This window comes from Ascidia mentula, chromosome 2 (genome assembly GCF_947561715.1).
Source record: "Ascidia mentula chromosome 2, kaAscMent1.1, whole genome shotgun sequence".
NCBI lineage: Eukaryota > Metazoa > Chordata > Ascidiacea > Phlebobranchia > Ascidiidae > Ascidia > Ascidia mentula.
The window spans coordinates 5410960-5434903 of record NC_138567.1 but is presented as its reverse complement, the minus strand read 5'-3'; the positions used below and the strand labels follow the sequence as shown (position 1 = coordinate 5434903).

The 23944-nt window shown below is 40.0% G+C and overlaps 1 protein-coding gene across 1 annotated transcript; it reads left to right on the top strand.

Moving 5' to 3' along the window:
- Positions 1 to 12562: 12562 nt before the first annotated feature.
- On the top strand, positions 12563 to 23505 carry LOC145890711 (protein-tyrosine sulfotransferase 2-like). The gene is made up of 7 exons (XM_082981852.1): positions 12563 to 12782; positions 13073 to 13236; positions 13532 to 13687; positions 13844 to 13966; positions 14605 to 14814; positions 17731 to 17920; positions 21733 to 23505. The coding sequence occupies exons 1-7, from the start codon at positions 12585 to 12587 to the stop codon at positions 21757 to 21759; spliced, it is 1068 nt and encodes a 355-aa protein (XP_082837978.1). The 5' UTR covers positions 12563 to 12584; the 3' UTR covers positions 21760 to 23505.
- Positions 23506 to 23944: the final 439 nt, after the last annotated feature.

Sequence of the window (23944 nt, the reverse complement as noted above, 5' to 3'; positions counted from 1 at the left end):
GAGGTGCTGCATTGCTTGCTTTAAATAAACTCTTAGAATATCAAGCTGTGTTAGATGATTTTAAGTTTGGGGTGAGTTTTGAGACCATAGAGAATCAACCATCTTGACTCATGAAACCATTGGTTACGTAAGCTTCACGTAAGGTGGTGGAGCCTTGGGCGCACTGAAGTCTATACGTAAGGTGAAACGCAGCGACCATATGTCCGAAACACAATTCACACGTGTACCAACAGATTTGATATCGGCCACCGTAATACAAGTGTAAGGGACTCGCAGACAACATTGGTTTAAAACTGAGCGACTTCCACCCCAAAAAACTTGGTCCTTCAAGGCCAGCAATCTCATGTAATCTCCAAACAGAGGTCCCAGTTTACTACGTTGTCCATCTTAAGGGTCGCGCAGATATAGGTAAACTTCGTGCTATGTCTGGTCGCCGAACCCTTGAAATCAAGAACGACGCGATTTGTGGCACCTTGTCCGAGACATGAGACACCCAAAAATTAAGATGCACACACAACGCACAGCGATAATTCATGAGTAAGTGACAACTGGTCTATAATGTATTGTTAAGCATAACTGAGTAACTTCCTCCGTTTCAGTGAAAATCTATTTATAAATTTATACTAAGCGCGCACGAAAATCAGTCATGAGGGCACTTCCGGATTTAATGCGTGTGCAGCGTTGTGTGTTGGACTCAGCCCTTGGTCAATATAATGAGGGAAAAATGGTTTAACGATAGTATAGAAGAAATGCATATATGTGAGACCAAACTGTAGGGATTCCGAACTGTCTAATTCTAATATCCTGCAGCATTTCGGTGTTTTATTCCGTGGGATGTAGAAAGAGACCACAGTGCTCACTTGCTGTGTCTTGAATCGTTAATTGTTTTTTTTCTGGTGCTGTGATTGTTGTCTGTGGCAGCGGTTATGGTTTTGTGTGGCGGTGATTTACAGTTAATCGATACAGGTCGAAAAATGTCCCGAATGCTCAACGATAGTCGATCTCGAACTGGCTGCTTGAAACGTGCCACATTGTTATGGGGACACATTAACCCGTAGTATAAATGCAGATTTTCCCAACCTGGTTACCCACATCACAAAACGTACGTTCCTGTAGAAAAAAGGTCACTGGTTTTGGCAACGCCGCAGCCTTTTGTAAAAGGTTGCGGTTGATTTAGGTTCCTCCGAAATTGCACAAACCATGGCAGGTATACGCTTTCAACAACATTCGGCACATTTTTGCCACGGCTGAAAAAATGGAGCTCGTTTCGGGCCATGGTTGGAATTTGGCAACGAGAGCCGCACTGATCGCATCGGCATTTGTTCTGTTTAGCGAAATCGAACCGGTAAAGCTGCCCCACGTACACGTATAGGACTGAACACGCAATAAACAAATAACTTGATATGGGTGAATGATGCTTCCGAAAGAATGCCATCAGCCTGTATCTGCACTTGACTAACACGTATAGTTAATCTTATTAAAACGACATCCTTTTAAGAAACAACACAATGCTAACGTATACAAAGTCGCTACAGTAAGTGGTAACAAAAGCAATTTTCCAAACGGCAATAGGTGAATATATGAAGAATTGAGTTAGTTGGCGCTGTTGTAAAATTCAGGATGGCTGCATAAAACCAGAGGTCGTTTTTACGGGCAGAATTTGCATAGCTTTGTAATACCTTAGAGTTGGACATTGTGTACACCACGCTAGATTCATTGTCATACGAAGCGGTGCAACCTTCTCACAGAGCACGAAACAAGACCTGAGAGTTTGTGACCCTTGTCGGGTAGTTACGACTAGGGGCCGTCAACCAGCAACATAAACCTTGACAATGGGTTCTGCAATTTTTTTAGCCCAATCTTACTGTCTGTGAGTGACAGGTGATACAGATATTGTCACAGTGACTAATAGGAGCTCTGATTCACCACATGTGGGCACTTCCTTCTGCGTAAAATTAATTTTTTGAACGTTATCCTTTTATTACTTGTACAAGAACATCAGCGGGGAACATCCGCCCAACGTAGAGGACATTATTCAGAAAGTGTCTTGTCAGTCACTGTAATATTTCGGGGTTGGAAGGTAATATATGTCAGGTAGAAACGGCATAGCAGAAGCATTTAAAGCATGGTAAAAGAGTTCACGTGTCTAGCACGAGCATAATATGTATTTGGTTAAGTGTCTCAGTGACCGTTTAATTTGTTCAGATTAATCACCTACAATATTTAAAATGTATTTTCACGGAGTAGACAGTTAATAGACTGCTTTGTGTATTGATTTGTTTCTATGCTTTACTTAACCAACTTCTGGTGAAATGTTGTAATGTGGTTGACAATGTTATTCGATTCGGTTAAGCATCGCGAATATTCCTATGTGTCTTCTAAAATACATCCCAGTACTAATCGCATTAAAAAAATAACTTATTGCTAAACACAATTGTCAAAATCACATGAACTTGACAGCCCTGAGTATATAATTTACATAAATATACATATATGCGTGTAAATACACAATCAAATCATAAATATGTATTACTTTAAAATTAATCTACGTTAAGATATGTGCATTGTATTTCTGTCGAAAACAGGTGTGTCCTTACAGCATGCCAATGCTGCTGTAGTTAATTTAGCCCTTTGCGACGGAGGACAACTTTCCAATTTTGGTGTAAAGGTTTTGCGCAACATGTTGCAATGCTGCGACGACGACGACAGTGGAATTAATGTAAACCAGACATGTACACTTAAATATTACACGAACCACACGGACCTACATTTGGAATTGGAAGCTTTCATCAACGCACGACCGACCATGATTGGAATGACAGTGGTTGATTTTTACTTTTTTGTTGCTACCACTGTGCACGTCTCACGGAAAAGTGGAAAGGAATCCCTACCTCTGTCTGTTCGTTTTGTACCCTTCGTATTTTTCCTCAACCTTGTCTGTATGATTCGCAGTTTAATGGAGCTATATTTTGGGTATGTCGGGGTGGTGGGCTGTGAAGCGTTCCAATGGTCTGCGTGCATTCTGTATGCATCCGCTATTTCCCTTATCTACACCATACTGTGGTCCCGCCAAAGAAAACTATACGCCGACCCGCTGCTGAAGCCTACGGTCACCACGTTTGCACGAACCCTCAGCAAAGTTACCATTTTGGCCATATATCTTTTACTTTGGTGCCTGTCTGTGCTTCTGCAGTTCACCTACTGCACAGTAAGTTCCGACGTAGGTTGCGTAATAATCTGGGATAAGTCAGACAGAATCATCGCTGTTCTTCTCGCGTTCGGTATTGCTTCTATTGTGTTCCACATTTTACTCTTGGGCCTAATAGCATGTCCGCTCACATACGACGACCGAAGATTGACGTGTTTTGGCGCTTTAACAAAGTTGTGGAGTCCGGCACGAAACGGTGTTGAACGGATGCTGAAGCGGCTGTTTTGCAGCGCCGGCATATGTATAGTTTCATCGCAACTTCTTTGCATATTTTTGCTTTTCGACGCATTTGACATTGTTCGTGTATACATCGCTATTCCTGTGCAGCTGGACGTGCTCGTTAGCAGCGTCGCGGTCTTAAGTGCTTTTGCCGACTGGAGGCAATGGATTTTTCCTTTTGTAAAATAGTGCCACCGAATGTGGTGGGAAACATACAACATAGCAGCATCCATTGCAATTGTCTGTCATGCTACAAATGCACATGTTTTGGGCCACATATCGCCATGCAGTAAACATACAAGTGGCATGGTAACGTTGTTTGTCATCAGCAACCTCACTTCACGATTGCGTTGTAGGAAGTTCCGGCAAGAAACAAAAGTATTTACATGTAAACCTGTTCGGTTAAAGTACTAGTGCTGAGGTAGGCTCATTCCTCTCACAGAATTCTACGAGTACGCTGGGATGTGTATGTATGTTATTATCTGCAAAATCCCTTCAGAGGTTGTCATATGATTTATCCGCGGAACCGTTGGGTTAAGGTGAAGCTTTCCAAGGATTTCCTGACAAATATTGAGATGACGTCACAGTTCTAAACTCAATGCAAGTTGGCAAAGATGCCGTTTATAAATAAGGTATGCGTCAGCAGTTTTAAGGAAGAAGAGCGTATGAGCGTTATTTTGTGTGCGTCCGGTTTTTGTGCATTGATCATGGATTGTGTGCCTGCCAGGATGGTTTCACATGCAGGGCCATAGTCAACAGGACCGCTCTAAATTTTGCAATGACAAAAAAAATCAGCCAAACGTTGGCTACGAATAACAAGGGATCTAATTTATGCAATGCATATTGTGAATTGTGAGTCGTAGAAGTTTAAACATCAAAACAATAAAACTATATGCTGTTTGACATAATGTTATTATTAGCGTAAAATCTAAACACTCTGCTACAGCGCGTTAACACGACAATGTATCTTGCATATACTCAAAAGCGACGTTTTCTTGCCGTTAAAAACCTTATACAGTAATACTTGTCCGCATCATAACCCAAACTCTACATTGTTATTTGAATATTGTAATTGCTGCAATAATCCTGTATAGTTCTTTATAGATCTAGTCTAGAGGGTGGGAGGCATGAATAGCAAAAGGAAACCCACCAAGATCGTTGTTTGCTGTGAGACTGGGGGATTTCTATAGGCTTCCATTTAAATTTTATGCAAATCACATGTTATTGCTCCAATCGCCCAAAAAATAAAGGGTCTTCGAATTTGTTTTTTTCGTGAGCCCCCTTAGTTATAGTTTTATCTTGTGGCGTTGCTGCGTTGTAACTTGATAAACGGAAATAGATTTTAGAAACCTTGTCGGGATATTGAATAACAGGCATATTGCTCTGCTGTCGGGATACTGAGCGAAACGAAACTTCAGTATAAAACATCGAAAATGTATTCTGCAGACATTCCCATACCAATAAAAAACCCACGGTTGGTAAGGCCCTTCGGCGGTTCAGCAGCTTATTAAAATTGTGGGGCCCCCATGCATTTAGGGATTTGTATGTCGTGTTGGTGCGATCGGTTGGCTGCGGAGGGCCTGAGATAGAAGATTCGTGGGTTTTCCTGATACTTCTGGGTAAATTTTGTCAAATCCATCAAATGTACTGATAAGACCGGCGCTGGGTGCAAAGAATAGCACGGCTAAACTGATAACTTCAATAAATCGGAGTTCGTAATATCTTGTGGGTGTACTTTTAGATACAGAATTATCATAAATCAAGTAGTTGTAACTGGCATGTATTTTGTGCTGCTGGTGTATTTTACTTCTGAAAGTGTAGATGGGTTCCCCTGTGGATATCTAAGTTTTTTGTTCTTGAAGAGAAATAATTATCTCAAACACAGTTCATTTTGATTTCCCGACAAAATAACATGCTACAAAAAGATATTCAAATACGGTTCATCGGTAGGTCGTCCAATAGCACCGTTTCGTAAGTACCTTAATGAACAAAAGCTTATGAGGAAAAAGTTTGCCCACGCTTCCGCCAAAAGCAATAAATCACGACATAGTTTCGAGGGCATAGTAGCATGCGGTTAGTTGGTCATTCAAAATAAGACGTGCTGATGTTTATACAGGACGCTGCACTGGGCGAAGTATTTTTTTGGAACTAGGCTATAGAGTAGCGCCCGTATAAGAGAGTGGCTTGTGCATAGATGCATTTTTATTTTGATGCTGGATAATAATAAATAAATTCAAAGTTCTTCTGGCAAAAATTATTCACTTTATTTTGCCAGGAGAGCTTTGAATGCATTTTTATTATTTTAGTGCATGCTTGTGTTGTCATATCGTTTGAACATGCGCATAAATGTATATTTTATTGTGCTAAGCTTTGCAAAGTAAAATCCAACCCAACCAAAAAGAAATTCGTTCACAAATTTCTTTGTCAGAAGCGCGTTTATTATATTCTTATAGTAGATATTTTTAATTCGGAAACGTGCTTAACTACTTTTCAAGTATATCCGGCAACGGCAGTTGAGGTAATATATGCAAGTTATGTAAAGCTTTACCAACTCGATGCACCTTACGCACACTTGGTGTCGCCATGAAGCATATGAATATAGTCAAATGTGGGTTTTAAATCAACCAAGGATTAACTTACTTTAGATTTCCATGACAAGACAATATAAAGTTTTGCTAATTTAGTTTTTTCTTCCAAGCAACAATTTTTCATTTTCTCGACAGTTATTTTCTGTTCTGTAAAGAAGATTTTACTGTCAAGGAGTAATGTCCTGTTGCGACTCTAACGCAATCAACGCCAACCTTTCGTGCACTTTGGAGTACTACGTTAACCACACCAACCTATTTCCAAGTTTTTCATACATGATCTACGCACGTCCATTCACTGTTATATTCACCGTGGTCAACGTCTATCTGCTTGTTTCCACTGCAATCCACGTCATTCGAAGGAGTTGCAGAGAGTACACCCCGCACTCCATCCGCACGTTGCCCTTGTCTGTCCTAAGCAGCCTTTCCTACTTCGTTCTGAGCATGTTCGATGAATACTTACCAGGTATTGGGACGGTGGAATGCACAACTATACACTGGCTCGCCTGTATCTTCTACGGACTGGGAAGCTCACACACATACACAATTCTTTGGTGCCAACAGAGAACATTGTACGCCGATCCGCTGTTGAAGCACACTGTGAAGAAAATGGCACGGACACTGAGCAAAGTTACTATTATCGCCATTTACGTGTCACTGTGGGCAGTGGTTGTATTATTTCAATTCACTTACTGCACTTTAGGTTCGCATGTTGGATGCATAGTCGTTTGGCACAATGACAACGTTTTAATTTTGGTTGTAGCCGTGTTTTTTATCGCCGTCACAGCATTATTTCATTTATTGTTGTTATACTTAATAGCTTATCCTCTGTTGCAAGACGACCGGACGACGGCGTGTGGCGGTGCTGTCAGTAATTTGTTTCGCACCGCCCGTAATGACGTTGAACGCATGTTAAAACGGCTGCTCTGTTGTGCCAGCGTGTGTATATTCATGTCGCAACTCATGGCAATAATTGTTGTATTGGACGCCTTTTCTGTGGTACGTGTCTACATTGCACTTCCAATCCAGCTAGATTTGCTCATTGGGAATTTTGCCGCCGTGTGCTCTTTTGCTGACTGGAAAGACTGGATTTTCCCTTCGATCAAAATGCGGAACGGCAATCGTAAATCTTCGCCCACTGGTTATACAGAACCAACCGGGTCCTGACATGTGATGTGATTTTTATGTTGATGCCATATTCTTTGTTAAACGTTATTTACTGATGTGGAAACAAAATAAAAATAAAAGCATTTCCACGAGCGTGTTTGTTTCACAAATAAGATATGGCGGAACGGGCGGGTGCTACAGCCACCGATTTTATAAATTGGTAGACTAAAATTGCGATGGATTTGCCACGTAAGGCCGGGTCCACACTCACGCTTTGCGCCGGCGGATTCTTTGTTTGTTTCATTATACGCCGGCGTGCGGACGTACGCTCGGGACATTAAAACAAACAAAGAATCCGCCGGCGTAAAGCGTGAGTGTGGACCCGGGTTAAGCAAAGATTCAACGTTACTGGTGAAGCTTACTCTGTGGAGAAGTCAAGCTCTTCGGTGTCAGATTAAGTTTAAGATTCTACTGTATTTACATGGAGTAAATCTTCACAAAGTCTTACACTATACAACATGGTTTGTTTACGGCGAGTTGCACTTGGTTTTGTACCAAATAGTTGATGGCGACTGTATAGTTACCACGGAAGACTTGCATGGTTACTTAGCTGTTAAGGTCGTCATAACCAAAGCTGCACTGATGCGATGAAGAGACCTATTAGGTCGAAACAGCTCATAACAAATGACTAACATGGCAATTAAGATCACAACAGTATTAAAAAGGCAAAGGGATTGATAACAAGTAATTTATTGAAGTTCGTCTTACTTACATCTCGTGGGAAGCGGAAAGCTCTGCAATCCCCATGGGTTTCACAATTACACGTAACATGGTCTTGAACACACAATATGTGGTGTATGGTTGATTTATGTGGCGCCAAGCCACGTAATAACATATCCCCTACTTACAGCCACAAAACTGCGCAACTATTTGCTTCGTTTCTCATGTCCTTTCTGTAACAGGCAATAGAAATTTTCGACAGTAGGATTTTTAATTTTTTAATTTTATATTTTGATTATCAGAAAACACGTAATCACTGAACACGAGTACGGGAAGAGAAACAATGAAAAACAGAGCATAGCAAATTACACATGTTTATTAATTGCAGAAACGTAGACACGTCATGAAATGTTTCGCCCCCCACGCGGCCTTTACATGAACTTGGTCTGTTTTCAGTCCGCACAAGACACTTCCGAAGTCGAAATGCTGACATGAAAGAAGTTTTATAAAGTTGAGCTCATACAACAGTGAAGGTTTAGAATGCAGACGATGCTGGTGCAGATAGTCATGCGCTCTCAACACTCAACGAATGTGTAACTTAATGTTATCGTTACAGGGTATGATTAAAGTGCATTTAAAGTTAATTTTCTGCAAATTATTCGTTGATCAGATTTAAGCCTTAGACTTATTTCGGTTTAGCATTATAAAAAAATATTGAAAACCTGCACATTTAAAAGGTACAGCGACAGATTATTGACAACCTCAAAAGGACAGATTAAAACAATTTGACAAACTTTCTTTCGCGCTCATTAGGTGTGGTTTTACTAATCGCAGTGTGTAGGCAGTCATTTGTTCATGTCTTAGTGAGAAGCTAGAGAGTTGGATCGGATTTTCTTTCAATTAATTAAGCTTAAACAGCATGACGCTGAATTATTCAAGGATTCGTCGTAAAATTGTGTGTTATAAAAACGGTATCAGTGATTCTTCTTCGCGCATTACTTTTATTTTGTACACGGTCTATATACTCGCCATTTCGGTAAATTTTAGAATGGATAGCAAAGCAGGTTATTAATATAGTGGCGCAGTGATACGTCTCAGAAAAGGCTGCTGCACACCAAGAAAAGTTGGGTACTGTATACTGTCGTAGGCTCAGCGCGATATTAATTAACTTTATCTCGTTTTGGACGTTACGTCAGTTCCGCAAACAGAGGCTATTAATCTGTGTCTTGAATGGCGAACAAAAAAACAAAACCTTCAGTCGTAATTTCCTACTATTATGATAATAGGGATTTTGTGAGCTTTAAATTTGGCTTTGTTGATGTATTGATCTCTTGGGCTCAAGTAAGCGCAGCACGTTTAGTAAAAAATTGAGGTACTTAACATGTTTGACTGTTGCTGTTTTTAAATTGCGCCAGGTGAGGCATATTTAAACAACTCAGGTAACTTTGTTTTGCCTTGCAAAGGCATTGTATGTTAGCGTAAACTTTTCAGCTTTTTAGCCCTATCTGTATGAACATATTATTGAATCAGCAACTAACTGCTGTACGTTTTTGCAGATTTAAACGATTATAATACACATGAGAAAATTAGGCTTGTGTTGTGGGCAGCCATGACAGCTTCCTCAAATTGAAAACAATCTTTTGAGTCCCATATACCAATGACATACGACCGCCACAAACGTTAAACAGGCTGATCGTGACGTGCAGTAGAAGTGATTGACATTTTCCTGGCGGTAGTTATGTCGTGTTGCTGTGACAGCGGGCCCGCAACCGTCAACTCGACATGCACATGGGAATATTACAGCAAGCGAGAAGATTTGTTCCTCAACTTTGACTACATGATCAACGCCAAACCCTACACTGTCGCGATGGCCATGATCAACATCTACCTGTTGGTCGTAACTGTGACGCACGTTTTGAGGAGAAGTCGTCGGGGCTACGTGCCGTGGGCTCTGCGCTCTTTACCCCTATGCGTTTTTTCTTGCCTCATGTACATAGCCCGTAGTTTGGCTGATCTGTACTCCACTGACATTGGCATTGCGGGCTGCGAAGCCATCCACTGGTTATCGTGCGTTTTCTATGGATTAGGAAGCACACACGTGTATACGATACTTTGGTGCAGACAAAGAACATTGTACGCCGACCCCTTACTGAAACCAACAGTCACTAAGAAAGCTCGGTCACTAAGCAAAATTACAATTGTCGCCATTTACATCTTGATGTGGCTTTTAGTTATCATATTCCAACTAACTTATTGCACTGTAAGTTCTCCTTTTGGCTGTATAGTTATTTGGGACATCGATAATACTAATATTCTCGTAGTTGTTGTTATTTTAGTGTTTATGTTGGGTTCCACTTTCTTTCACGTATTGTTGTTAGGCCTGATAGCGTATCCTCTCATGCTTAATGAGCAGTCTCTTACTTGTTGCAGCGCATTGAGAAAACTGTGGAGTCCGGCACAAAACGACATAGAACGTTTACTGAAACGCTTATTCTATTGTACTGCGTTGTGCATTCTATCATCACAAGCAATGGGGTTATTAATGATGCTGGATGCTTTAAGTGTAATTCGTTTGTATCTAGCTTTTCCAGTGCAATTGGACATGCTCATCAGCAACTTTGCTGCCGTGTGTGCCTTTAGCGACTGGAAACAGTGGCTAAACCCATGTGCCAAGCCAACCTATACAGAAAATAAGCATCAAATGAGCATATAATACTTTTTATGTGATGCTGTGAATGTATTTATTCGTGTTTTGTAAAAATATTTGTGTTTGTATTTAACATGAGGCAGAGTTATGGAATGCTGTGCTTGGTGCTGGTATGCAGTTAAATCTGATGGTATTGCTAAAGGTTTAAATAACAATGGACCGACTTTTGAACCGTGCGCCACGAAAACCTTCCTGTCTTATACCAGGATGTCCTTTTTCATTGTTTATAGGGGGCCTAAACTGTTGAGCAAAATGGGCCAATGGAAGAGGGTGTAACAATAAAGATAGCTTGAAAGCAATAAACTTTACGCAGCTTTCGTTTATTTTCGAAATTGACGGACAACAATTTACTTTTTGCCAATGATTACCTAGTCGAAAAAACATTTTGCTTTGTTGAAAATTATACCGCGCGCCGTAGTAACTTTCCTATCATACACAAATTGCAAATAACAATACCAAAAGTTTATCATAGCATTGTAACCCATAGGTAGAACTAAGCCATCTGTACTTGATAAATTAATACGTGTGCCGGCTATTCGTAAAACAAACGGTGGAAGATTGTCTTACAGATTGAATGCTTGTTCAGCACAGTGTATGACATGACCAATATATCCAGCAGTGGCGTGATTTTGCTATCTAATCGGTTTTGTCTGTCAGGTGGGAAGTGACATTGATTGCAGTGGCTGGCGAATAATCCATAAGGTAGCTTTATTTCCAAGATAGGACTCTTTGCATTTGGGCGACCCTACCTTGGTCAGTGGAATAGTCAATCCTATATATTTATTTTTTGGGGGGATTTTATGTATTGACACCGATGTTCTAAAACTGTGCGTCGTTTTGAGTTTCCAAGGCGTTGCGTCAAAATTTAAAGAATGAACAATGGTTTAATTTTTTTAGGAAATATAGAGGCGAATAACAAGTTTAGTCTGCTTCCCGCGCAGAAAATTATAAACGTTAGATCAAGTCGGCCTGATTGATTTATAATCCGTGTGTCACAAGTGCCATGACTCATAAAGTGCTGGGTGCAAATCACAATTCGAGCACCAAATCAACAAAAACAAGCTGCAGCCAACAAGTGGCACCAATCTCCAATACACAGCAACAATGATAAAGGGAAAATTATAACCATACATGATATATATATATATACCGCAGCAATTTTTTGAAATTGTTTTCAGCAACCTCACGTTTTGCAGTCTGAAAATAATAATTTTCCCAAAAAAATTTTTATCGCTTCGCGCGTTCACTAAAAAGTATTCCATCTAAACCAAAGCACATCCATGCATAATTCACCCTCAGCATTGCGTCGTTGAAGGTCATTGATGACGCGAATTCTTTTTTTTTGACCACGCCTGGGTTTGAACTCAGATTATCCTTGGCACGAACCCCGATCAGGTTTTCTACTTGGTACATGGGTCGAGCGCTTGATCAATGCTGCCAATCACCCGTCATTGTTGATGCGAATTCAAAATCGCCAATCTAGCAATTGCTTGACTCTTACACAACAAGCGGTAAGTATTTAAATTTACAACAGTCGCAAGTGGGCGGTGTTAAGTAATCAGCTGTTTGCAAGCGACCGCTTCACGGAAATAAGAAGGCAGTGTTCAGTCAAACCTTTGTTCAGTCGATAGCATCAGCAGAAGGTGCAGCCATATTTGTGTAAGCGGGGGCAAATGTCGTCAAGGTGTGTGAGGTTGTGATTTGCAGCATGGCGCGTTGAAAGATGACTGTTCCTGTCGCTGAATAGGATTTATTATGGTTCCCGTTTCTAACGCAAATAAACCTTATACTTTCAATCAGGCAGAAAAAACTTGGTTAACTGTTTAAATACTTAATTGTTTTCTGGACGTGTGAAAGCACAGTTATGATAAAATATCTTTTTTGTGGATTTGCATTGAGGTCGCTTATGTAATCTGTTTTTAATCTATTTGGCATTTTAATTATTTACTCCAACTTCTTTTCTTGTAATATTAGTCTTACAATGCATGAAATCTTGTGTACTTTTATTACAGTATGTAATTAATAAGTATGAAACAGCATGATTTTTCGCAATCGAAATATGCGCTCCAAGATGGGTTACTGGACTTGGCTGGCTTTAGTATTTTGGGCCAGTTCTCTTTATGTAATGTACTTCTATGCAAGTAGTCAATCAGTCACTGAAAATAATTCTCCGCCACTTTATCTCAATCGTGAAATAAAGATGGCACCTCCTGTTGAATACCAGATGGAGAGGAAGGCAAGTGAAAAAAAATACCAAGTGTTTTGTGTATACATATCTTTAATGTCTGTTACATATGACCCTGCTATAATGTATGGATTTTCTTTAAAAATGAACTTCAACGTCTTTAAATGGCAAAAATAAACTTTTGATATTGTGAAGTGAGTTTGTATGTGTGCTAACAAACAATCGCAATAGAAATGTTTGTATGGTTTTCGATTTGTGGCACCTAAAGTTTGCAAATCAAACATGTGTATTTCATTTATCTGCTTATTTTGTGTCAATTTTGTTTTCGTTTACTTGTTCAGGTGACAACATATGACACACAGATGCCATTGATCTTTATCGGTGGGGTGCCCAGAAGTGGAACCACTCTTATGAGAACCATGCTTGATGCCCATCCTGATGTGCGATGTGGTCAAGAGACCAGAGTCATTCCCCGCATGCTAGGCATGAGGGCTAACTGGCTTAAGTGAGTGTGCTACATGGGGTGCCTAATTTGAAAGTCATGTTTGGTCATGTTATTAAGCCATGCTTGTCCTGGCATGCGGTTATGTTTGCATGGTCGGCTGGCCCTGATACTCATGGGTGATTACTTGTCAAATTAATTTGACGAGAAAGTTATTTTACCGGACTAATATCCTGTTGCGGTAATCTCTTTGGGGCTTTAAGTACAAAGAAATTGACACACCAAGTTATCATCATGCATTTTTAATGTGAATATTGTCATCACAGGCCACAAAGAACATACATTACTCTGTTCTTAGGTCTCCAAAGGAAAGCATTCGCCTAGAGGAAGCCGGCATAACAGCACAAGTACTGGACAGTGCTGTTGCTGAATTTATTCTTGAAGTGATTGTAAAACATGGTCATTCAGCACCTAGACTTTGCAACAAAGATCCATTTACATTGAAATCTTTAAAGTAGGTGTTGCCACCTATTTTGCATTGTTTGGAGATGCTGTAGTTACTAACTTAACTGTTTGTCTCGACATTTTGAAATTGTTTTAACCGTAGGTTGAACTTGGAACAATTTGTAGATACAAAATTATTTCACCAAAAATCAAATGTATTTTTCAGGTACCTCAAACAATTGTTTCCCAACTCCAAGTTCATACTAATGCTGAGAGATGGTCGCGCAACAGCGCATTCAATTGTATCACGGCAAGTTACAATAACAGGCTTCGACATTACCAGCTACAGGTGGGGAAACTAAACGATATGGAGCCAGTAACTATAACAAAACAGACTGTAATAAAAGTTCTAACAAAAGTGTTGATCTGTATTTTTGAATAACCAAAGTGGTATGTATAGTATGTGTTGTTAATTCTGTAGTGTTTTGTGAAGTTGTTTTTTGTGTTGTGTTAAGTCTAATGGTGATTAGAATTTATTTTTGGCTCACCTCAAGCCACTTCCTGTTTGTGACAAGCCAGCCTTTGACATGTGGTAGAAAGCTTTAAATTGGGGTGCCTGGCACTGATTTTTAACTTATTTATTTGATTTTCTGTCATGTTTCCTGAAACCTGATGTTTTTATTGTTTGGATATTATTTTGTCTTGTTTTTTTCTTGTAGCATGCTGACAGTTTACCTATATATATGTCCAGGTTATATGTCAAGGAGCTTTACCACATTTTTGGGTTTCATTCAACTATAATAATTTAAAAACACTGGTTTAAGGTACATTAGAGTGGTGGAAAATCCTTTCGCTGCATCAGACGCATCGAACATTTGCCGACGACGCAAATTCATCCCGACCAAAGCCTTGCAATATTAATGATGATCCAATTCGACCGATTCTCCCATGTAGCGAAAATTTCACGCAATTTTTTCACCTTTTCAGGGACGTGTTAGCCAAGTGGAGCCGAGCGATTGAGGTCATGTACGTGCAATGCAGAGAGGTGGGACCGCTTGTCTGCCTGCCAGTACAATACGAGCAACTTGTGCTGCAGCCTCTTCGCGAAATGAGACGAATCCTTGACTTCCTGGACATTCCCTGGAACCCCTCCGTCTTAAACCACGAGAAACACATTTCTAACATCTCCCTTTCCAAGTAAGCGCCTTCCTTGACCTTATGACTAGACTGCTGACCTTCCTCATCGCGCGTCAGTTTCGTGGGGCTGTTCGTAGCGGTCCTTCATAAAAAAAATACTCAAACTGGACGTTTTGTTGGTTTTATTTTTATAGCATTGATCCGCTAACATATCGGTTGTGTAAAAAATGTGGCCTAATTCAAAAAAATCCTTCGATCCGGTTGAGTTTCAAGTTTTTTTCTCATTTAATTTCTCATTTTTTTCACGCACTAAGTAAGAATTTCCAAAAAAATTTTCTATATTCATCAGTATTGATCAAATGATCTTCGTTAAAGTTCTTACCATACACCTTAGCATATATAATAAATTATTAAACCACAAACAAATTTGGCCACAATCCCAAAATAGTAAGTGTCCTTCTCCATGTTAGGCCGTTGCAGTGTGATTTTAGCTGCCTAAAGTTGGCAGGCGCCGTGGTTCAATCTTGCTTGTTGAGAACCAACTATGAACTTTGAAACAGTAGTTTTCGCTGTTTACTTAACACACAACATAGCGATGTTGATGCTTTTCAAACGGAAAGTTCCGGCTGACAACAACCTGTAGAGCTATACAGTCGAGAGGCTCTTCTTTTAGACAGGGCGTTATGGTGCTTGACGATGTGGATTAGTTGCAACCGTGGCTGTCGTTATTAAAAAAGCACGTTTTTTATGGGCGTAAACAACGAGTCACAACTGATTTTACTGAATCTCATCAACGCTGTAGCAAGTTTCAAACTTATACCAAAAATATTCAAACTGCTGTAGACAATAAGGGCAAGTGAATTACAAAGCATTGCACCAGCTTTTTTCGCCATGCGAGCAAAAATCGCTACAAGTAGCAGTTTCAAGTGCTCTTGCGTGGTTTCACGACGTTAGGAACACTTAGGGAGCCAGAAAAAGATCGAACTTCCCTCTGTCACTCAATCTGCCACTTCTGTGACGTAGGTCGAAATGCCACGTCACGCCCTCTCACCGCTTTTTGACAATAAAACATTAACCCCGCCCCTTCCTTGGTAAATGGGCGTTTTTGAGCCATTTGCTTTGTTTGTGTATTGGACTCCTTGCCACAGCGGGAGCACTTCGCGTTTCCGATTCGACGTCCGCCTGTAAGTCTGCTAAGTTGTGTGCTTTTATGTTTCAATTTATTTGCAGTTTTAAGATGCCCCAAACATGTATAAGGGTTATGTCCATTCCAAATATATTAAAACATTTATTTATTAAATAAAAAAAAATATCAAAAATAAGCTTGAATCTGGAAGAGCAAGTGAGGTGACAAGCAGTGTTCCAATTAATAAAAATTACAGCTATTTAGCTGACAAGTTCGTTGTAAGTTACAACATACAAAGTGGTCCTGTCTGCAGCTCAATATAAAAACATTATTGGCTCTATTGCTTGTACAAAAACTTACAACACGCTGCAATCAATACGAACAACTTTCTGATCATACTGGGTTTTCCATTAATAAATACACATGTTCGTAAACAAGGCGTCTTGTAGTTGGTAACCATTGAGAGAAACACCAGCGTGAAACGTGATCCGTTGCAGAAAAGTCGTGATAGCAACGTTTGTTTACAGGTTGCGATATTGATTAGCTCCTCGATCTGACTGCTCGCACTTCTCTTTCCGCATTCCCTGCGTTTGATGCCCAGGTCTGGTCGATTTTAATCGAATCAAAGTTACTTAATGTCAAAACCGCCTTTCTGCTTTGCGTGGGAATGCCGGGTTTAAGCTTCGTAAAAGGTGGAGCTTGATGACATCACATGTATTGAATATATTTTATTCGGTGAATGTTATAAAAAGACATAAATACCCACGGCAGATTTTGCCATTACTGCACATTAAACCTTTAATGGGCCCTTGGGTTATTGAAATACTACGGTATTAAAAATCTTTCAAGAATTTTTTGTGGTCGAAATGCAGTAGTTATTTGTCAATATAAAACAGGTAAGTTATACGAATTTAGCAAGAAGTTAAACAAGCGTTTACATCTGATGAAGCGAGCAAATCTCGCGGAAGCTTGCATTGCACAAAAAATTAAATCATTATTTCATAATAGCGCCAATATACCAGAAAAGAGCAGTCAAGCAAAGCGATTTACGGTAGTTGTACAGTTGGTGAAAATTGAAACCCAAATGGCTTGTGTGCGTCTGTAATAACCGTGCGTGCCTCGGATAACAGAATACTGTGGTGCAAAAACTACCAAACGAAACGAAAAACAATGCGAGCGTATAACCTTTACATCAACAATTGTGTGTTTTTAAATATTAATTAGTAAGCGTTAATGGCGAACATGACACACAGTTTGTTCGGTTTCGGCAAAAACGTGTTCGACAAGCACCGCATTTCCCCTGGGAAAGCTATCCACGCTTGGGTCCGTGCTTCTCTCAATATATGAACGATGCGCTCCCGTCTCGGGCCAACGTTGCTCGGCGGAAATAAAATTCTGCTGCCTGCTGATGTTAACCAGTGCGGGTAAACCCTAATGGAAGCAGACATAGTTGGCACTGCGTGTTAGTATTGGTTCAAAATAATCTGTGACAAAAAATGGCAAACAGCCCATTGCTGTTAAGTTGGGTAATTCTGGCGCAATGTAGATATTCGGTAACTTTCAAATTCGTTCAAAACGACTATCGCCTATTATTAATTTTCATTACTGTGTAATTTAGGATAGATATGCATTGTTAAATTAGAACTCATCCTGACACGTATATTTTTTCCAAGTACTACAACAACCATCCGGTATTAAAATTATATATCTGCAAAAAAAAACGCAGTTTAAATCAAATCTGACCCTTTGAATGATTTTTGGTGCCGTAAATGTTAGCGGTACGCTGATACCCGATTTTGGAACAGAACCTTAAGTTGTACGATTGTTGCAAATTGTTTGTTTCTTTGCAGGGTTGAAAAATCGACGGATCAGGTCCAACGTCCCCTGTACCTCGATGCTCTGACCAGTTGGTTCGGTCATTTGCCACCAGACGTGGCTCGAGATTTGCCACATATAGCACCTATGTTGCAGCAACTCGGCTACGACCCTTACAACCCAAGGCCCAAATATGGTGTACCCGACGAGTGGGTGCTTAACAAGGTACCTGTGTTAACCCAGTAGTCCAGCACAGTTAGTATATCTAGCGACTGTGGCTAAATTATGTGAGACATACCAAAGGGAAAAAAGGCTCGATAACACCACACGGCTGTACAAAAATGCAACATATTGTATGAAATAACATGATGATCTTTGTTACGGCGGTGTGACTATAACAAACAATCATGTTAGCAAAACGAGGAAAAAGGCTGCATATAACGTGGTTTGAGCTGATTCAAACATAAAAAATAAGGACGCCACAAATAAAACAGCTTCAAAATGCCTAAAAATAGAGGCGCCCGTCACAAATAAGGGCAAACGTTAAAAATAAGTTCGTTTTGGCCACCCAGGGTATGATTTAGGTGAGCAAGTTATAAGTCTTCTGCATCATGAATTAGGTTGTTCGCTATCCAATGGGGGATAGAAATCACATCGAAACGCACGCCCGGCGACTAAACCACTGGCTTGCAATGATTAAATAAATTTTACGACCGATCAGTGCACGACGAACGAAAAAATAAATTGTAGTCATCGTTTTAATAATGCATTGGATATTCTGTCCCGTCCTCACGCTAATGTCCCATTAGGAATATCTCAAAATTGTTTTTTTTTAAACATTTTTAATACATGATAGCCCGTCTAGCGTAAATTAATGATAGCACAAATATTATCCCGTGACACCCCGGTGTATGTCTAAAAGTCGTTGCATCGTACATTTAAAACATTTTAAGTAGTTCATTGGATTGATGTCGGCACGCGCATGCGCTGGCCACAAGACCCTAAACAAAGAACTTGATTTCGTTGGCAAAATGCACTTTTTGTCCCACGAGAGCCTTACGGTCAGCGTTAAAATAGTGGCCACGCATACAGAACTCCCTTTGGGAATGTCAGTCGATTCTAATACCTTGTGTTTTTCCCTGTTCTGTTGCGTTTACACTTCTCGTTGGTAATTGGGTTTCCAGTAAGATACGACTGCGTGATATTTAAACAAAGGTCAAAACTGTACAGGTTCGTAACCGAACCTGGGTTATTTTGCAACAGGACGAATAGAAAAACATGTTTTTAATTTTGCGTCGCTTTAAATACTTCGCTCTTATTTAAGAACATAATATGTCGCATAAAATGTTTTTAAAATGGGCTCAACTGCTTAGTATTATCCACTGCTATATAAAAGGCCCCTTTCACCGAATGTCAAGAATTTAATCATGGTCACTTTTCATTTCTTGCAACTTAATGAACTCCACTCATTACCCCCAACATGTTTCTCGTATTTCCGTCAACAATCCAGCTTGACGGATAAATAGGTTGAAAATTTCATGATATCTGTCAAGTTTCATTTCGCTAAACTGAGGGGGAAATAAAATATAGCAAGTGCGATGTAACGACAACGCCACCCTCAAATAATACCCGTGCGTATTTGCTACAAACCATTCGCGATTGCCGTGCACGGGATTAATAATTTCAGACCACACGGTAATTTGTGGTAAATCTAATCTTTGATTTAATTTTATTGATTTTTTATCTTTAAACTCCCTTACTTAGTTCTCGCTCAACTCTGCACAGTTAAGTAAACATTTGGTTGCTTTTCGCTATTTGGTTCCTGGTCCGCACATCGATGCAAAAATCCCCGTGGGTCGGATAAACAATGCCTAAAAAAGAAAGAATTTCTGTTTGTGATTATCAAAAATGGGGCTGCTGGCGAACAAGTCGTGTCCGCTATTGGAAATGTTTAAATTAGGTTTCACCTGAAAGTTGGCTTCGATGTTTTTAGGTATGTGAAAGTTTTTTGTCATGCCAGAATAACCAAGGATGCCTGGCATCAGCAACAGAAGTGTTTTATAATAAACGTTTGGTGTTGATGAGACTAATGAATGTTGAACTTGGTTCCGCTAAGACGTGTTGGCAATTGTAAGAATGGTTTTCTCGAAGACTACGCAATTGTAAACTAAATCACTTTGGTTAAATGTAGATCGGCAGACAAAAAAAAAAACTAAAAACAAATTACATCCCGCGAAATTTGCATCGGAGAAATGAATCACTTACCCTTTAAAACAAACATAATTTTGTGTAAATCGCATGCAATGTCAACGGTATGAATGGTACGTTTACCGTGGCATTAAAACCAATATATTTTCCCCCCTTATCAACATTAGCAATACAGACGACGTCCATGCTCTAATCGATTGGAGAAAGCAATAGTCGCACTGATTAATCCACCAGTCGATACCAGCTCCCATATGAAGTACCAGAAATCCTCATTGCTTCAATTCTCTCATGAGATAAAGCTCCAGCGGCAATCAAACGTCTTTACACACCATGATGGTGCCTGGAAATAATGTACAATCGTGGCTAACGGTTAAAACCGAAACAAGGTGTAGATCCAGTTAAAGCATGCATTGAAAAAGAGTCACAATAACCATTGAGAGATGCAGACGTTGCGATCCAAATAAACCTTAAATGACATGCACAAAGACAAAGTATTTTCCAAACTATCCTAAACGAAACAACAGTTGTTGGTCACTACGTTTTCCAGACAATGTGAAGCGAATAAGTGTTCTCACTGCTGACAACATTCAACCTCATGTGGCGTGCACGAAGTACTTATACCGAGAAGTTGCTCTTGATGTACAGATCGGCACAGCACCGTGTTAATATTGCGCAATACTGGCCCTTTCTGTACCCCAGATGGTGTTTTTCTATGTCGTTGCTACTATGATGCTAATTATTACTTGGGCAGCGGTTAAATTTACATTTTTAAACGCCACTGTTGATAAAACCCGTTTGAACCTTCAAATTGACACCATTCTTTCAAGAAAAATGTACCGAAGAATGAATGAAGGTTTTAGTCGTGTGGAACGGCACTAGTTATATCGGGGAAATAATAAAGTCTCAAATTCCTTTGTCTGCCGTTTGAAATCCTAGACGAATAATCAACAGTCACGCGCAGCACCCCATATATGGGAGATTCACCAAGAAAACTTGCAGCACGATTTAAGATTATTCATGCAACGGCCTTTGTGATACAAAACCGAAACTTATTGTGTTCGTGGCAGGTTGCTGCCACAGTAGTACATGTTTTTTTTCTCACCTCTTAAAAATATTGAGCTGTGTCTGTTGCCATTGGATTCTTCACTGCAAATGCAAGTGCCTGCTTCCGCTTGTAGAGCATGGTCAAGTACTGATGCCACTTTAACTCTTTTATTAAAAACATGTTGAATCCAAAGAGCACTTCATTGTTTATTTCGGTTCATTGTTTTATAACTCCGTGATGTCGTTGAACTGCAATTCAGACTGGACTTGTGTTTAATTGAGAAGAGTACCCTTGATCAGTCTGAAAAAGGTGTTTGTAACTGACTTGATTTCGTCATTGAACATTGTGTTTTACTGTCTCACTCTTGGTGTAAATTTATGCCGATCATACCCACGCCTGCATGATCTAAATAAAGTTAGAATACTTTTTTTTGCCTATGAAAATATTACATGTATGCCAAAGTACCGTTATAGTATATTGAATTTATTTTATTTGAAGTACCAGAATAGACAATTTCGTAAGCCGATCAGGTGATATTTATGATTGGGGTTGTGGTAACACAATAATATCATTATTGTATTGTACATGATGCAGGAAACGTCATATATGTTGCGAAAACACCAATACACTACCATTTCACTGTGGAAAATGCCAATTTACTGGCTACTATTTGTCCTTTATTGATAGTGGTTTAAATACCCACGTATAGGATTAAATGACTTTATCCTGTAACAGCAGTCGCATACTTAGTATTTCACTTACAGAACCATTCGCTTTTTTGCAGACACGCGAAGCCATGCAAAGCTCCTAATCGAAGAATGCCCGTCTAACGCAGTGACCCCGTGCGCTGCAAATTTGGCTATGGACGCTTCCTGGTTGCTTTATGACAAAGTGCAGGTCGTTGGAAGGGCCGTTGCATGTCACTTTCCTGTCGCCTTTTGTTTTACATCGGCCGTTAAAAGTAGTGCAGCGATTTTTTGTTTTTACTTATTGTTACCTCCTTCCTCAAACGCTTCAATGGTTTCTGTTTAAAAACGAAACAAACAACTGTCAAGATTCATCTTAACACAAGTTTATAGGGCGTTGTTTCACGTTGTGGCCGAGGTTACCCCTTCTGTTAAATTTGTCCGTGTATTTCCAAGGTCATGTTATCCAGAAAGAACAGTATTTGCATTGATATAAGACTTTTTTCGTTCTCTTCTTTCTTGTAGCTCACTTTTACCTATCAACCACGCGACTGGGCATCTAAACAGTAAGTTCCTATCCGACCAGCGCCCTTACTGCGTAAGTCAATCCATTTAGTTGGTTAATAAAATGGAACAGATTGTATAGATCTATAAGCGTACTATCCTTAAAAAAGCCACGTATATTGCGCCATTTTTTCTATATTCTGTAGCTTACTATAGGATACACAGCGAAGCAAACTTCAAAGTGACGTAAAAAGTGTTTTTATTGCAATGAGAACATCGCGAAGCGACTGTTTAAGTGTCTTTGTTCTGTGACAACTTCCGTGCACGGCCCCGCAACTCTACGCCGTGCGTTTACATATACACACGTCGTGTATGTACATTGCGGTTCGCCAGGGATCGCGTCATAGAATGTGCCAAGCCCTTCGGACCAGATAATCTTTCGCCACGTCTAAAACACCAAAGTGTCATTGAAATACCAAATGTCGTTTTTACTGCGACCTTCAAACCAGTAACTGCACGACTGCAATCATACACCTTATAAGTACATGTGTGTTCGCGGAGTTTTTGGTTCAGTTTGCTGAGGTGGCTTTTGTGTAGCTTGTTCATCCGCTTTGGGCTAGGAGTAAGGTTTGTAGCAAATTTTGTAACCACTGACTCTGATTTTTTCGTCGTTACGCACAATCAGCTTGTTTTCCTGTTTATTTCCTACTCATTTTCTCGCATGCACTTTGCAAATCCCATTATTTTTCTGACTTCTGCCGCTGGGTGTTGAAATGCGTTATAGCTTCCGTCTTTCGGGAGGTGGTGGAGCAAATAGTCCTTGGACAATCTGCTACATTGTAAAAATAAGTGTTAAATTTGCCTCCACGTATGTTAGAACGGCCGGCCAAACTCAACCCGAGTGGAATATTGTGACGCAACTTTATAAACACCAGCACGCCATGTCCCGAGGCGATACCATTTCCACACGAGTAAAAACTTACACAGCATGACAGGCCTCGCACTGAGACGATTTCAGAGAGCCACTTATTTGATCCCATTCTACTCAAAATACCGCATCGCATTCCTCATTTCTGTTGTCGACAAAGTTCAAGGTGGAATCGAAAGTCCCACGTCTGTGTTTCCTTGAACTTTTTTTAGCAAAAAGTGTGAAACTGTATCTGCTTCTTTTAGAACACGTGTTTGAACTGCGTTCACTTCTTCGTGGCATCCACTCTAACAAAAAGCTCCATGTCGCCACCTAGCGTAGCGTGTTGCAGCTCTGAATTAGTTTTAAGTATGTGCTTATATTGTCATACGTCACATATGTTGCCAACAGCGTCGCTTTATTCCGCTACTCCGTATTGTTATTGCGTATAAACGGCATACATGGATTGAGTGGTCAGTACATGTGATTGCAGAGGATTAGGACTGAAAGGCAGTCAGGACGACCATTGCTCTTAAAACTTTATTTCTTACACAAAGAAGTAAACAGTTACGTGTTCTATTTGTACCGGTGAGGATGTAGATTATGCATAGATTTAAAGTGTAAATTTAGGATGTCTGACTAACGGTGCAAAATGTTATAGATATATACTTGAAGCAAGTATCTTGCATCATTTTTTCCTACAGTTGTTTAGGTATGACACGATTGCCTTGCCGGGCGTTCGGTCTTTGCTGGGTTCAGCTGCAGATAAAAACAAATCATAAGACAAGTAAACACACAAGAGCTAAGGTGACAGCACGCAAAATAAAAACTATTTGATTAAAAAGTGGAGGTTCTCCATTCATTGCAAGGAGTTTCTGGGCCACACGCAGTTACATTAT